The sequence below is a fragment of the Stylophora pistillata genome, chromosome 6 (assembly GCF_964205215.1).
Source record: "Stylophora pistillata chromosome 6, jaStyPist1.2, whole genome shotgun sequence".
In the NCBI taxonomy this organism is placed as follows: Eukaryota; Metazoa; Cnidaria; class Anthozoa; order Scleractinia; family Pocilloporidae; genus Stylophora; species Stylophora pistillata.
This window is the reverse complement of record NC_142524.1, coordinates 19,357,075-19,370,704: the sequence shown is the minus strand read 5'-3', so window position 1 is coordinate 19,370,704 and position 13,630 is coordinate 19,357,075. Positions and strand designations below refer to the sequence as shown.

Genomic DNA, 13,630 nt, shown 5'->3' with positions numbered 1-13,630 from the left:
GACATAAAAATTAGGCTATATATATAGAGCTTTTTATGCAATAGCGAAAATCGGACCTGAAAAAAAAAATCAGATATATATATATATAGATATATATATCAACAGACTAGGAGAAGTTGTGTCTTTTTTTTATATATCTTTTTTTTTTTTTTTTGTAAATATAAATTTACTAACAGTAATACTTATTATAACTTTTTAAAAAGTTTGAGAATGTAATTATTGTAAACATGTTGTATTTTACTCTTGTACGAAAACAGGTATTGAATAAACCTTTATTATTATTATTATTATTTACACATCCTGGGCTCGAGTAAAAAGTAAATTTTAGCTTTCTTTGCTGACAGTTATGCAAATCGTATCGTTTGTGATATATGATCGTGTTCGTAAAACTTCATGAGCAATATTAAAGCCACAATCAAATCTGTCGTCTTTCACAGGCTTAGTCACACGTTCTTTCCTTTTCGCAAATTCTAAAACATGAAATAAGTTTTCCCTCTTTTCCTTGCATGGGTTTTGATCCTCCAGCGAAACGCGCACCTTATCAAGAAATGGCCACGGTAACAACGAATCAAATTTACCTGGAACAATCCTGATATAGAGAGACAAGAAACGTTGCTTGTGAAAAAGTACCAATTTGATTCGTGATTTATAGCCATTCTCGGTAAGATAAAATTTTTCGCTCAATAGAATGTTTTGCGGGTGAAATCCTCTGTTTGCCCTATCAAGAACGGCTTGAAAGCTGGAGATTTTCCAAACAAAAGGAGCACACTTCCTAGCCGTCATTCTTAGCCTTTCTATCTGCTGTGATTGTTCGTAAACCTTTTCCATCAATCGCTCCATCTCCTTACAATTCTCCTTATCTCTGGTAACTAGCTGTTCGATCTGCTTTGTGTTCTTATCATCTCTGGCAATCAATTGCTCCACCTGCTTTGACTTCTCTGCAACTTCGGCCTTCAGTCGCTCCATCTGCTGTGACTTTTCTTCATCATTAGTCATCAATCGCTCCATCTTCTGTGCCTGACAGTTCAGATGGCTAACAAGCTCTTGGACTTGATGTTTAGTGGCTTCGAGGCTGCGAACAGCTAACTTCAAATGTCCCTCAACTTGAGATTCCGAGTGAGACTTAGCGGTTGGTCTTAGGAACTGTGAGCACAGAAAGAGATTCATCGCTCATTTCATGAGACTAAGAGCTTTGTGATATTGTACTCTCACCGATCTGAGAATCTATACTCATCGTGTAGGTCTGGGATTTTAATCTCCAAAAAATGATGATATCGAATTTAAAGAAATACTATCAAATGAAACAAACTGAATTGAAATTGACTAAAATGAAGTGAAATGAATGGAATAGAATAAAATAAAGCAAAACGAAAGCGGTGCAAAAAAACGGAAAAATCTTTTCATGATATCTGGCAGGGATTCGTTGTGATCTTAACTCAAACAATAATGCTCCGCCCTTGAATTGTAGTTTTGCTTTGTCTCCACCTCTCAGCTTCGGTTATCTCCTAATTTTATAGGATCATTACCACCCTCTTTCTATGGCTTTTCTTAAAAAAAATACTGGCCATGCTATGATTATTTTCCTGGAAAATGCAATAGAACACTCCTCGATGTTAACTACCAGAATAAGAGGCATTTAAAATTGCTCATACCACAGCCTCACATCCTAAGTACTTGTATTCGCAGTGAACTTCAGTTTTTGGACACTCATCACGAATGTGAACATCAAGCTGTAAAGGATAACAAAAACAACATTATAACCTATAGACCCCTTTGTTACGAAAAAATGGTGTATACTTCTTATGTACAAAATGAAGCGCATAAGTTATGTCAAACTTCTATCAATGACATTTTTAATAATCATAACTTCTCTTACTTCTCTCTACGTCATTCAGACTTTTATGTAAAGCAAAACATTCCTGTTTCTACCACACTCTAATTCAATGTTCAATGTTGGCTAAAAGTTCATGAAATCATGATACAACATTGTTTTAGAGGGAAGGGGGCTAAAACGTTAATTTAACGAGGGAAAAAGAGATAAAAATGAAGTAATACGGGATTGAAAAGATTAATGTGTCGACAATTTTGTCACCGATTGTTGGTTATGGGAAAAACTATCGCCAGATGTTAGGTCTGAAAAAACTTTAAATACCTTTAAAATGTGATTTAGTTTGACTGATGGATGATGGCTGAAAGGCTTTCTCGCTCTGCTCATCATACTTAACATAATTTATCGCTTTTTTACACATCAACTTTCTTTAGGAATATTAATGAACTATCAGATCATGATCAGCTATTACTAGCCTATTAGATTGATATTATTATTGTTGGATTTTCTATTCTTCTTCTTCTTCTTATTATTATTATTATTAGACATTTTACATACTTTTGAATTTCACCCAATTTGTTTCTGGTTGTCTATTTATTTTGCGTCCTCATATTAGTATGGGATTTTCCTAGTCTACAAGGTATGAAACGTTAAAAAAGTTTATCTATCTCTTCTAAAATGTGAAAGATAGGCAAGCATAGCTTACAAACCTTTTTTCGGGGAATTTCTCTTAAGCCACAGCTGTTACTGCACTTGACAGGAAACGATGAACAATGATCAAAATGTTTCTGGAAAAAAAAAGAAAACATATCAGATTCCATTTTTTTAAAACGGCACTATCTCATTGGCTGTATAGCGTATTGGCTTGCTGGCAATAATATTAAATTTACGCTTTAAGTCTTATTTTTAATCGAACTCCTCAACTCGATCGATTGTTCGACGTCGTGTGGTATAACTAAGCTGGTATAACTAAAAGTAAATTCATTGAAGGAGTATGTTCTTAGGGATGGATCACTAACTTTTAACGTTACCCACCTGTTTGTTGTTGAAGATAACTAACTCTTGACAATATTCACAGTGTAATATTCTCCACAAACATCGAGATTCCACGTGTGAGCTCACGTCTTTCTTCAGGAGCTTTTCTGTACATCCTGAGTTTGGACATTGCACCTCTTTGTACAAGCATTCTGCATGATGCTTCTGGAAATCATATAGAAACAGGAGAAGTTGATGTTTTTGCAGATTCGAAGGGTATTGACGCGTTATATTAAATCTTAGGTTTCTTCCCTAACACAAAATTACTATCATACAGGATCTCCATAGATGAAAAAACTAGTAATTAAATAAGTTAACTCGTCTACAATCCAGCCTTTCTTAGATAGTCTTGCACATTCGAAAGATATTTCTTCTTTGAAGCTTCCGAGACCTTTTGCAAAGTTGTTAGTAATACTAAGATATTTGTAAAGCTTTTTTCGTCTCCCCACCCTCGCCAATAGGACGAACGGAAGGAAGGAAATTAAATTGTTCTTTATCAATTAGTCACTTCTACAATTTTTGTAAAAGTGATGTTGAACCAAGAAAGTTTAGGAAACTCTTAGACTGATCAAATACTCGCCATTAGAGAATTGCAAGCCTATGGCACCCTTAGTGTAATATTTATGAGTGGTATACCTCTACATCACGAAGTTCGCCTCTCCATGGACATCCATTTGAAGGACACTTCACGATCAAGTCCAGGATTTTTCGACCACATGCAGTATCTTGAAATATCTGTCATATGAAATATTCTAGAATTATGTCAAACTCGGTGTCCAAGTTGCTAGCATCCTTAACTCCAGATCACGAGAGCCTGGATCGAGCCCCGGCCGGGCTTTTCTGTTCTTTTCTTGTATAAGACATTCTCAGTACCTCTACTTTCCCCTCCCCCTCCCCCCCTCCCCAGGGGTATAAATTGGAACCAGGAAACGGTCAGTGAAACTTGATGAGTTACCTGTCCAGAAAGGTTATTTACTAAAACTTCACCCCAAGCCTAGTTTGCTCAAAAACGTTAATGCATCTTAATGTCATTTTCATTTTGTTTTCATGTGGGTCATTTCTTTTCATTGCAGGGCTCTGAGAGTAGTTTCCTGATAAAATTTACCAGTTTGCACCTTAAAAGCGAGGCTTGGCGATGAATTGAGTGTTTCATCGCAAATGTTGTAAACTTATCCAGGCATTCCTCTGTAATGACAATCTACAGACGTGTTTGTGACTCGAATTCCTGTCTTATTGACCCTCTTTTGCGTTACCACTGACTCACCTCATCGCGTGACAAAGGATGTCTGTCTGCTGGACAAAACGGCGACGGCAGTCTGGCAGGCAAAAAAGAAAGAAAGATCATAGGCGGAACGTTTTACTCTATAAACATGACTGATTAATGTTCCCTACGGTAATCTCAAGGGTGCGTTATGCGAATTTAGCCTTAGGAGTAAAAAGCACGTAATAAACAAGATAGCTACTACATAAACAGTTGTGGAAATTCGGTTAGGATTCGGGTCAACGGCATTGACGAAATAACAAATAATAAAAAAAAAATTTGATATCACGCTGGTATTCAAATCAAATCGTACATGATACGCACCAAGTACAAAAGTAAAACAACTGCCACCATTGCTGGGATGGCTGGTTTGTTATCATAGAGAGGTATCCGATCTTAATTTGTATTTGTGTGGAAGAGTTTTAACTCCAACTTTACTGATTCCGCCATTAGGCACTTCAGCGTGCTTAAACGTGCTAGGCAAGCTGGAAAATTACTACAAGCACAGATTCGACCGCTAGCATACAAGACTCAAACTAACAGCAAACAATTCAATTTGTTTACGTAAAGAATGGAGTCAAAAATGTTGCACAACGGATTTACCGAAAGAGTGATTCCATGCAGATGCTACAAAATCTGTGTCCACATTGAACAATCTGAACAGGATCCTTCATCGGTAAATGACACACAGGACATTCAAAATCCTCCGGAACATCGCTTGTAAATTCGTAATCGTACCCGCCTAGTTTTGGTGCGTTGTTTGTCTCCGTCATTATTGAAATGCTTTTCAGAATAAAACGGGAAGTTTATACAATTTTGCTTGACATAAAAGTCTCTGTCTTTCCCAGGATCTCTCCTGCGGTTAAGAAGAGAGATCCTGTACCATAGTTTATATGTTTTGTAGAGAGCACATTATGGCAACAATCCTTGGGTTTCACCCACGTGACCAACACCTTAGCAACGGTTACTATCCGCCATCTTGGTGTCCCTCGAGCGTAAACAAACCGTATCTAACGAAGAGTTCATGTGAGAAAGAAGGGATGGTTTTATGCATTATTGTTGGCTGTTCGAGCAAAAGTGGAAAGCATAAAGACTAAGGATTTTTTCGTATAATAATTTAATAATTTTATTATTTCTAGAGCGCAAAATTCATTATATATATGATCTAATGCGCTATACCTAAGATCATCACAAATCAAGGGGAAGAAGAACAGGAGGAACTAGAAGTTGTTGTATTGTTCGAGGCTTGCGGCTGTTGTAGATCCTCGATTTTTTGGTCGAACTTTTCTTTGAGCTTCTTAGCCGATGAGAAATCGATGTCTTTAGCCCTCGCATACGGCACTTCATTGACCTATGTCGGCAAAATCCATGAGCATTTTACCTGAGTGCAAGTAAGCTTGGGGTGTCACGAAAACTCACACCCCGAAAACTCAGACTCCTCGAAAATTGAAGAGATATATTCGACTCATGATCACTCCTGGTAATCCCTCGTGTATTTTGACCTTTTGGGTCTTCATCCAACTGAAGCAGCAAAAGCAAGGCCGCAAGTTGCACGTTTCGCAAAATCGTCCGATGGTTGAGTATTAAAACATTTTAGAGTGACAGAAGACTTCATTTAGCTTAGATTTCCTCCATTTTTCCCGTTAATTTTGAACTTTTCATTCACAGTTAAAGGGATCAAATGCGCTCGCTCCAACACCAAAGTATTAAAATGTGGCGTGATTTTGACGAGCCGAAAGGGACGTGTGTTTACCTTTTTGTACTTCGTCGCACAGATCCTTGTTGTCGCTCTGTTAAAATTCTTAAATATTTCGCGATAATAATGGATACAAACAGAGACTCGGCCCACCAGTCCCAAAACGAAGACAATTTTGCGACCCTTGGGCTAGAGTTCTTAAATGAGGCAGAAAGAGAAAAACAACGCAAAAGAAGACTCGGCATCAGCGCCGTCACGATTCGCCTCACTGAAGAATCACTCTTGATATTGTTGTTCGTCTTTCGCGTCGGATTTGTTGCATTATTCCACCGATTATATTATAAAAAAATTGGTTCATGCTTTATGCTATGCACTATCGAATTATGGAGCGCTTCGGAAGCTTGGAGAACACTTCGAGGGACCTGAGTTTTCGGTGTCTGAGTTTTCGTGACACCCAGCGACCTTGCCATGAATTCTAGTAGTTGCCTCTAACATAAATAAAACACTCGCGATATGTGAGCATGACTCAGCCAGTCCAGCTTTGCATCCCAAGCAATGGGCTGACAAAATAGTCCCATCGTTTTCGGAAATGACCCAAATGTTCACTAAAGGCTCATTCATATGCTGTGAATGCCAAACTCGTGCTCTCACGGCATACTTGCCGGCGATTACTTTGCCTACAACTGAGGTTATAAATCCCGACACCATTTGATTAAACGCCTCTAGACTCTTGAACGCCTTGAACTGCTTCTTGGTGTAGAAGCTGTTCTCAAGAACGAGGTAACTCAGCAAGTCCGACGCTTCCACAGTAGGCAAGCATTTTGGACTGAACTTCTCGGCTGGTATGCTTGCAGGGTCAACCCCAATGACCGAGATCTTTTGCAAACATCTTTCCTTCCAACTCTCTAAGCTTTCGGCATACTCAGAGAGCACTGGGATACCTTAAGATGAATGCCAGATACTTTTATCGCTTTTTTCTTCCTGGATATTCATGTAGTTGGCGAAATAATACGGCGGTAAGAGAGAGGGCTTCACTATAGAAATCGACTAATTATTCATAAATTTGACACCCGAGGGACACCAACATGGCGGACACTAACTTCAGCAAAGCTTGTGACGTCACCTGAAACCCAACCATACTCCACTCAGTATGGGTTTCATTTGGGCATATGGTATTTCGAGGAGTGGACTGGACTGGTCTGGACTAGTAAAACGCAGACTAGTAAAACGCGGACTAGTAAAACGCGGACTAGTAAAACGCGGACTAGTAAAACGCTGACTAGAAAAACGCGGACTAGTAAAACGCTGACTTAACAACAACAACAACATAAAAAACAATTTCATGCGAAGGCGATCACAAGACTTAATGGCGGGCCAATTTAGTGAGTGACAATCCCTGTTTGACCTTTAAGCTACAAATGGGTTTCACATGCGCCAGATACGAACGAATTTTTAAGTTTAGGCTAGCAAAGAATTTTATTCAGCACCAGTTCAAAATCCTAAAATACACTTTTGTCGTAAATTTAACGGCAGAAACGCAGTAGTTCGATGAATAAAAGTCGCATTAAATCTCCTTGTATCTAAGTAGAAAGAGTTTCATTGACTTCAGCTTTTCGGTGTAAGAATAACCGATTTACACACGCCATTACAGAAAACAAACAAGCAGACTGACAACTCCAAAACACATATTCGCATTCACTTACAATTTGACTTTCCGTGACATTTTAAAACGGAACGGAGGTAAATCTTCGAAGATTAATCGTTGTTGGAAATAAAAAATACTTTCTGTAAGATCTCTGTTTTCCTCTTTACGAGAAAATCGTCGCATGATCAGTTAACTCGTGTGTGTTTGTCATACCAGTGCTGCTGTTTCTTCAAAAGCGTATGCTTTTTTACTCTTCAATTGACAGGTGTAACATCATGACAGTTACTTTTCAAAAAAATGTTTGAAAATTTATGCGGAACCCTTTTAACTACCTTTACAAATAAAAATGTTTCGGCGAAAGCTTTCTCTTTAATTAGAATAAAGTTTAACTCACTCGCTATCAAATTGTTAAGTTTAAGGAGGATTTTCCCGTAATTAAACTCGTAATTGTAACCCTAAATCATTCGGGTTCAGTCAAATTAAAGAGAAAGCTGTCGCCGAAACATTTTTATTTGTAAAGGTAATTAAAGGCTTCCGAGCAAATTTTGAAACATTTTTTTGATAAGTAACTGTCACGATGTGACACCTTTCAGTTGAAGAGTAAAGAAGCATATGCTAAACAGCAGTACTGTGCACATCGTTAAGGGAAGGGAGAGCCAAAAGGCACAATTGACAAAGTGTGAATGACTTTTAAAATTTCTGTGTTTTGCAATGACAAGGTAAAGAGGCGGTCTTTTATCTCATCTCAAACAGTGATTTGACTAATTTGGCATTTGCGATGAAATCGGTTTCGTTTAAAATCCAATGTCGCAGATTTGTCAAGTAATCTTCCGTTAATTAAAGACTTACCATCCTCTGCTATGGTAAATTAAGAGAGTTCAGGCCAAGGCGACAGGCTCACTGCTGCAAATGTATAATATACGGCAATGTGCGATGGATGGAAGGAAAATGAACATATGCGAGGTGCCGAACAGTTTAACAGTGCATTTGCCCCGTGATTTAAGCACTCCTGCGGGACCAAGGTAGTATAGATAGTTCTGGGTCAGTCGCTGCAGTTCTTTACGCTTCTTGCTCCTTTAGTACCTTATTAAATTCCCGAAACAAAGCTGTCCAATAGTATTCTGTTCCATTGAGACAAAACATAGCAAAAAAGTGGAAAACAAACTTACAAAATATGGGTTTTCTGGGATGATTTCGCTTTATTAACAAGTTATCGACGATATAGCCCTTCGTCAAAGCAAATCGAGAATTGTGGGTCCCGCGTGGTTGACATACAGAAAGTTGGAGCTACGCTAAAGAGGAGGAATATGGTATCGCGGAAAATCCATGAATGAAAAAGTCGAATGTAGAGCGTTTGTTGATACTGTGGGGAATAAAGAGGGTCAACTTAAAAGATCAATTTTTAGTCTAATGTTTTGCGGCTTTCTGAAATGCGCAGATGAAGGAAAAGACCGCAAACTGCCATAGGTTGCTTAGAACGACTGAGGAGATTAAAGTGTCTGGTGACTGGTTTGGATGCGTCATTGTCATTCCTCTTTACGAACGTGTTCTCGGAATCTCGGTGTCGCCTAATTGTCTTCTTGTTTCGCCGAGGTATGACCTTACAGACCTTGAAGGGATAAGTGCATTAGATGACATTGGTGGAGGTACAAAGAAAATGATCTGTGATCTTAATGGTCGCTTGACTCAGCTGGTAAAAGAAAGGATAAGTTTTGCATTTAAATTTTCCGAGTTGATCATTTGTGTGGAGTGCAGTACAAACCAAAACTTGTCTTTGCTTTTATTGCGTTTGAATGAAATTAGTGGAGGTTGTCAAAATATGCCATGCCAGTCAGGGGACCATTTTGAAGTAATTTGAAGTTTTTTAGAACGATGGACTTCACAGGGTGATTGTGAGGGTGAAATATGAGGGTAAATGTAATCCGATCATTCTTTTCCTTCTGTGACGTTTGTGCTGGATCAAATTTGTTGGACTTGGTAATGGCCCGCTTACACAACAGGAAAAGATAACTGCACTTTCCGAAAATTTGCCAGTTTTTTGTGACTATCCTGCTTCTGTTTGGAATCAATGGTGAACACAGAAATGTGTTTGTCCCCTTAAGGATCAGGGATAAGAACCAATCAAAATGTATTGTATAAATTTCACCAAAATAAGAAATATGTGCAAATCCACGACATCCCGTGTTATACTTTGCTTGCCATTACAAAAATTGCATCATTTTTAACATATGCCCCGTTTCGCAAAACGCCTTGAGAAACAAAATCAGGGCAGCCAATTCCTTCACCTCTTTCGCTTAAAGGCCGAGGACATTCTTGTCTGCCCAAGTCAATAACAGTCGATATGTTTTTCTTTTTATCCTGACTACGGTTTGGATCAATCATTGTCAGTCGTATTTTCTCCTTGCACGGCCACGATAACAAGGAATCAAATTCACCAGGAACAACTTTAACAAAGAGCGACAGCCAAAGTCCCTTAAATGAACTATCTGTAACATGAGTTGACGCAGCTTCACCTCCATTGGGCATCATTTTGATTTGATATCGATACCCGTTTTTAGTCAAATAAAACGGTTCACTAAGAATGACTTCTTGTTTTCCTGAACGCGCTCTCTCACAAACAGCTTGAAAATTAGATATTTTCCATACAAAGAGTGAGCATTCAGTTGCTTTCTTCCGCTTAAGCACTGGCTGAGACTGATCCCTGTCTTTTGACACGCCTTTTTCTAGTCTTTCTATCTTCTTTGACTGATCCTTCACCATACCAACCAGAGAACGAACTCGATGGCGCGTGGCTTCGAGACCTCGAAGAGCTATGTTGAGATGAAATTCAACGTTAGATTCCAAGTGCGACTGGGTATTTGATCGAGGAAACTGCAAAAAAAGAATAATGGGCTAAATTGTAACACTCAGAAGTGATAAATATGTAGTTTTTCTAAACAACATCAAAAACTTTTAGGAAGCAAGCAATAAGATTATAGAAACTTATCATTTGGAAGGTGCATTATCTCATAAAACATGATGATAATTACATACCTTTGCTTCACATCCTAAAAGCTTGAATTCACAATAAACCTCAGTGTTCGGACATTCGTCTTGAATATGAACCTCCAACTGGAAATAAAAGAGATATATACAAAGGAATGAAATGTAATCATGTTAATCAGAGAAATGCAATGACAAGTCCTAGACATGATCCGTGTGTCAGTCACTGAGAGAAAGTATCTCTATTGGAACAACTTCCAAGTTTACATGTTTCTCTTAAAGATAGCAATTGCAATTAATTTTTGCCACAGCGCAAAAAATAGTGGATAGCCTGTAGTGGATGGAAGGGGGAGGTGCAAAAAACAGCAAACCTTCTCTCGTGGGATATCAGTAAATCCGCAATGGTTGGTGCATTGAACAGGAAACTTCTTGCAAACATCAAAATGTTCCTGGTGAATGAAAATAAGAAACACAATGATATGTAGATTTACAACTAGGCCAGCGTGTTCCAGGCGTCCAATTATCTAAACGGAGCGAAATAGTACATTAGTAAAACCAGAGGAGTAAAAAAGTGAGGGAAGTTTGGGTCGGGTAGGGTTCCCGCGACCCGACCCAAGCTTCTCTCATTTTTAACTCTTCCACTATGGCGCTGTTTCTGTCGTCGCGATTCGTAATACTAATTGCATGTCGCGAACAAGCTACTAATAGGCGTGAAAAACTGAGATGAAAAAAAGAAAAAGGAAATGTGAAAAAGCTCGATGAAATTTGAAAAAAAAATTAAAATTTTCAACCATGATCTTAACTTTGCAAGATGTTTATAACGTTCCACAAAGCTAAAAAAACTGACCCAGTGATATTGATCAAATTCCTGCTAGCTTTTATCGTTGAAAGAGTGACAGAAAATTCTTTCCAGAAGAAGCAGAACATTCTTCTGGTACTTTCAAGCTAACAGTGTTTGCACTGGGAGATGGATATTCAGGATTCAAACCGCATTTCAATTTCTTTAATTTCGTGTTTTACTTTCATACCTGCCTCTGATTCTTGATAAATGTTTCTCCGCAATATTTGCAATCCATTTTCCTCCAAGAACAATCAAATGCCGCGTGTGTTGTCATGTCTTGTTTAGTAAAATTTTCTGTGCATCCTGAGTTTGGACATCGTACGACTTTCAACAAGCATTCTGACTGATGTTTCTGCAGCAAATTGAAATAACCCTTGCTGAGCTTGAGCTTAAAAACCGGTAAAATATTCGGCAATAACAACGCAATATGCAAGTAATATCATGCCGCATTCTGTGACAAGAAATTACCTAATATGCCCTATAGTAGAACTTTTCAGTTGGCCTCTTGGCTGCCAAATCATGCGAATGAGGTGGGGGGTGGGAGGGGAGGGCTTGCTTAAAGTTTGGATGCTGTTTTGTTTAGAAAAGTGACGGAGGAAAAAAAGCAAAAGGTTTCAGTCTAAAGCTTACCGGCAATCTGCGTAATACAATTAGAAAACCCTGTTTTCATAGCTTTGTACAAAGCCAGCTTTTGATGAGGCCACTACTTGAGCCAGCGAATGGCTTAAATGTACCGAGGGTCCAAAAGTTTTTCCCATTCACCATAACACTCTTACTGATAAATAACCCGCAACTTTACCTCCTCTGCCCGCTGGTCTCCTATCCAAGGACATCCCACATTGGAACACTTCATAGAACGATTTGGTATAATCTAAGAGTTGAAGACAAATGATGTATAACTAACGAGGTTAGCCAACTCACACCAAAAGACAAATACAGTAACAAGTCTGCTTTACGTTTATGTAGCGTTTTATCTTTTTCAGTTTTCAGTTAACTAATCAGTGTTTTATTTTGCCAACTCGAAACAGAGTTTCTAGTCAAAGATAAAATGCAGCAAAACAAGCAAACAAACAAAAAAAAAACTAAGACTACGCTTTTAAGGCTTTGAAATTCAAATGTGCACAAAATTAATGCTACTGATGAAAAAAAAAAAAACCAAAGGCTTGAATTCCTTTCAATGAAAGCGAAAATTATATTCACATTAGAAATTCAGGAGTTCTCGTGACAACGTGACTTTACTTAAGAGCGTGACTAGATAAATACCCTCTCACTTGACAATGGCTGTCGATCAGCTGGGCATGTCGGCAACGACCGCCTGAACAAATAGAATTTACATATCACAAGTAAATATTTATCCGCCCGTTGTATTGTTTCATGTAAAGGAAGACAAATGCTTCGATATTGCTCTTCTGTTTCCTGCTGATCATGTTGAAGAGAAACCCTTGAAATACTATATACAACACGCAGTGTTAAAAGGCTCTCGAAAATGAAAACACAGGATTTGCTAAGAGCGAACCTGTTGATCATTAAAAGCGACATACTTATGCGAATACATGTTGTTATTCTTCTTCATAGTTCGCATTTTTAAGTTAGGACGATTTCATGAACTGACCACGTAATATCATGGCAATCAAATGCTCTTGTTAAACCATACTGTCTTACTGGGTTGTTCATGCGCAACGCAGGCAAATATCGCCCATCTCAGCTATTCCATTTGATCATATTAGTTATACGGGTGGCAAAATCGTTTGATTATTTATGGCGTTCATTGCGCGCCTACCTCAATAAGGATTCCATACAGGTTTTACAAAATCTGTGTTCACAACTGACATTCTGCACCAAAGCCTTCATTTTCAAATGACACACAGTACATTTTCCGTCCATAGAAGCTCTGTTTGAGAACTGGTATTCATACCCGCTGAGATTTGCTGCGATTTCGCACTCTCTCACTGATGTCCCTCTCGTTCTCTTCTTTCGGACCGGAAGTCTTCGAACATGCGTGATCAAACGTTCCATTTCTTCTGTTACCCCACGCCAATCAACATCTGAAAAACTAGACATCGCGTGACTCGTTAGGGTCTTAGCCCTTCTTTTCGGGTGAAAAGTTTCGATTCTGGAAAAGAGAAGATACTCTTGGCGAAGAACGAGTGCCATAAAATTGATTCAGTCCATCATCAAAATATCGAAAATCGAAAATCCTTTTTTAAACGGTAAGGGAAATAAGATACAAGTTTAATCATTATTATGAGAACTACATTACCTGCGGTAAACGACCTTAACGAATAGTTTTCGAGGAGAAGTAAAACGTGGTGATCGTGAATTTAACCAGCGACCGGCTTACA

The 13,630-nt window shown here is 38.5% G+C and overlaps 2 protein-coding genes across 3 annotated transcripts in view; both read right to left on the bottom strand.

The window, feature by feature from the left end:
- Positions 1-258: 258 nt before the first annotated feature.
- On the bottom strand, positions 259-4,978 carry LOC111327479 (TNF receptor-associated factor 6). The gene is made up of 7 exons (XM_088763577.1): positions 4,728-4,978; positions 4,128-4,179; positions 3,500-3,598; positions 2,864-3,028; positions 2,539-2,616; positions 1,653-1,730; positions 259-1,143 (listed from the first exon to the last, which is right to left on the bottom strand). Exons 1-7 carry the CDS (start codon positions 4,895-4,897, stop codon positions 325-327), a joined length of 1,461 nt encoding a protein of 486 aa, XP_088619703.1. The 5' UTR covers positions 4,898-4,978; the 3' UTR covers positions 259-324.
- Positions 4,979-9,549: 4,571 nt separating this feature from the next.
- Positions 9,550-13,630, bottom strand: part of LOC111327473 (TNF receptor-associated factor 4) — a 4,251-nt gene continuing 170 nt past the window's right edge. The window contains exons 1-8 of one of the 2 annotated variants that reach the window (XM_022931674.2): positions 13,549-13,630; positions 13,069-13,341; positions 12,552-12,603; positions 12,088-12,159; positions 11,476-11,640; positions 10,819-10,896; positions 10,499-10,576; positions 9,550-10,336 (exon numbers count right to left, since the gene is read on the bottom strand). The exon at positions 13,549-13,630 is cut by the window's right edge and continues 170 nt beyond it. In XM_022931674.2, coding sequence (XP_022787409.2) covers positions 9,650-10,336; positions 10,499-10,576; positions 10,819-10,896; positions 11,476-11,640; positions 12,088-12,159; positions 12,552-12,603; positions 13,069-13,304 — 1,368 coding nt within the window. In that variant the 5' untranslated portion in view covers positions 13,305-13,341; positions 13,549-13,630 and the 3' untranslated portion in view covers positions 9,550-9,649. Of the gene's footprint in view, positions 10,337-10,498; positions 10,577-10,818; positions 10,897-11,475; positions 11,641-12,087; positions 12,160-12,551; positions 12,604-13,068; positions 13,359-13,548 lie in introns of those variants that run through there. The other variant, XM_088763579.1, reaches the window with a different exon arrangement.

Bases quoted from the DNA above. Each gene is read 5' to 3' on its own strand.
- LOC111327479 (XM_088763577.1), bottom strand. From the start codon at position 4,897: ATGACGGAGACAAACAACGCACCAAAACTAGGCGGGTACGATTACGAA. The intron at 2,617-2,863 runs GTGGGTAACGTT...TTTTTTTTCCAG, and splicing joins TTATCTTCAACAACAAACAG to AAACATTTTGATCATTGTTC. The intron at 1,144-1,652 runs GTATGAGCAATT...CTGTGCTCACAG, and splicing joins ACTTAGGATGTGAGGCTGTG to TTCCTAAGACCAACCGCTAA.